The sequence below is a fragment of the Gregarina niphandrodes genome (assembly GCF_000223845.1).
Source record: "Gregarina niphandrodes unplaced genomic scaffold scaffold00128, whole genome shotgun sequence".
NCBI classification, from domain to species: domain Eukaryota; phylum Apicomplexa; class Conoidasida; order Eugregarinorida; family Gregarinidae; genus Gregarina; species Gregarina niphandrodes.
This window is the reverse complement of record NW_011645892.1, coordinates 4,324-5,051: the sequence shown is the minus strand read 5'-3', so window position 1 is coordinate 5,051 and position 728 is coordinate 4,324. Positions and strand designations below refer to the sequence as shown.

General features: G+C 53.7%; 1 protein-coding gene across 1 annotated transcript; it reads right to left on the bottom strand.

Moving 5' to 3' along the window:
* Window positions 1-117: 117 nt before the first annotated feature.
* Window positions 118-286, bottom strand: GNI_207200 (putative retrotransposon protein; the record flags this gene model as incomplete). The annotated part of the gene is made up of 1 exon (XM_011135499.1): window positions 118-286. A coding segment is annotated over one exon (169 nt), but the record flags the coding sequence as incomplete, so codon positions are not given.
* Window positions 287-728: the final 442 nt, after the last annotated feature.

Here is a 728-nt window from a genome sequence, read left to right as displayed (position 1 = left end):
CCACAAATTCAAACAGACCTTCCGTGCAAATGAAAGCTGTCTTTGGTATCGCGGACGGTTCCATCGGTACTTGCCAATAACCTGAAGCAGCATCAAGGCTTGAGAAGAACCTAGCACCGGACAGTGCGGCGAGCATGTCGTCGATGCGAGGGAGGGGGAACTTGTCCTTGACCGTGACGTCATTAAGCTTGCGGAAGTCAATACAGAACCTCCAGGTAGAATCCTTCTTGGGTACTAGTAGAATCGGGGAAGCCCAAGGAGAGCTAGAAGGTCGAATAACTCCCATTGCTAGCATCGTCGCTATCTCCTTACGAACAATGTCGCGCTCTTGAGGTGATGTGCGCCGAAGCGGTAGGCAAACAGGTGCGAAACGCTCTGTGTCGATCGGGTGGTAGAAACCTTTGGCAACACCGACTGGTCGAGACGGCGAGGCGAAGGCGCCTGTAGAAATAAGGCGCGGGGCCACTGGGGCATTGATTCTCAAAGAAACGCGGTGGGAGATACAGGACGTTGAGGCACCTGAGTCAACCAGGGCCGCGAAGAAGACATCATTCAAGTGCACAGCGACCATAGGCGGGACACTTATACACGAAATCGTCAACGATCCTGCGGCTGAGCTGGGCCTTGGCGAAAAGGGCGCGGTTGGTCGTTGCGGTAGCCATAGTATTGTTGATTCCCGTTATTCTGCTAGTAGCCACCGCTGTTGCTGTAGTTCTTGCCATTAGGAC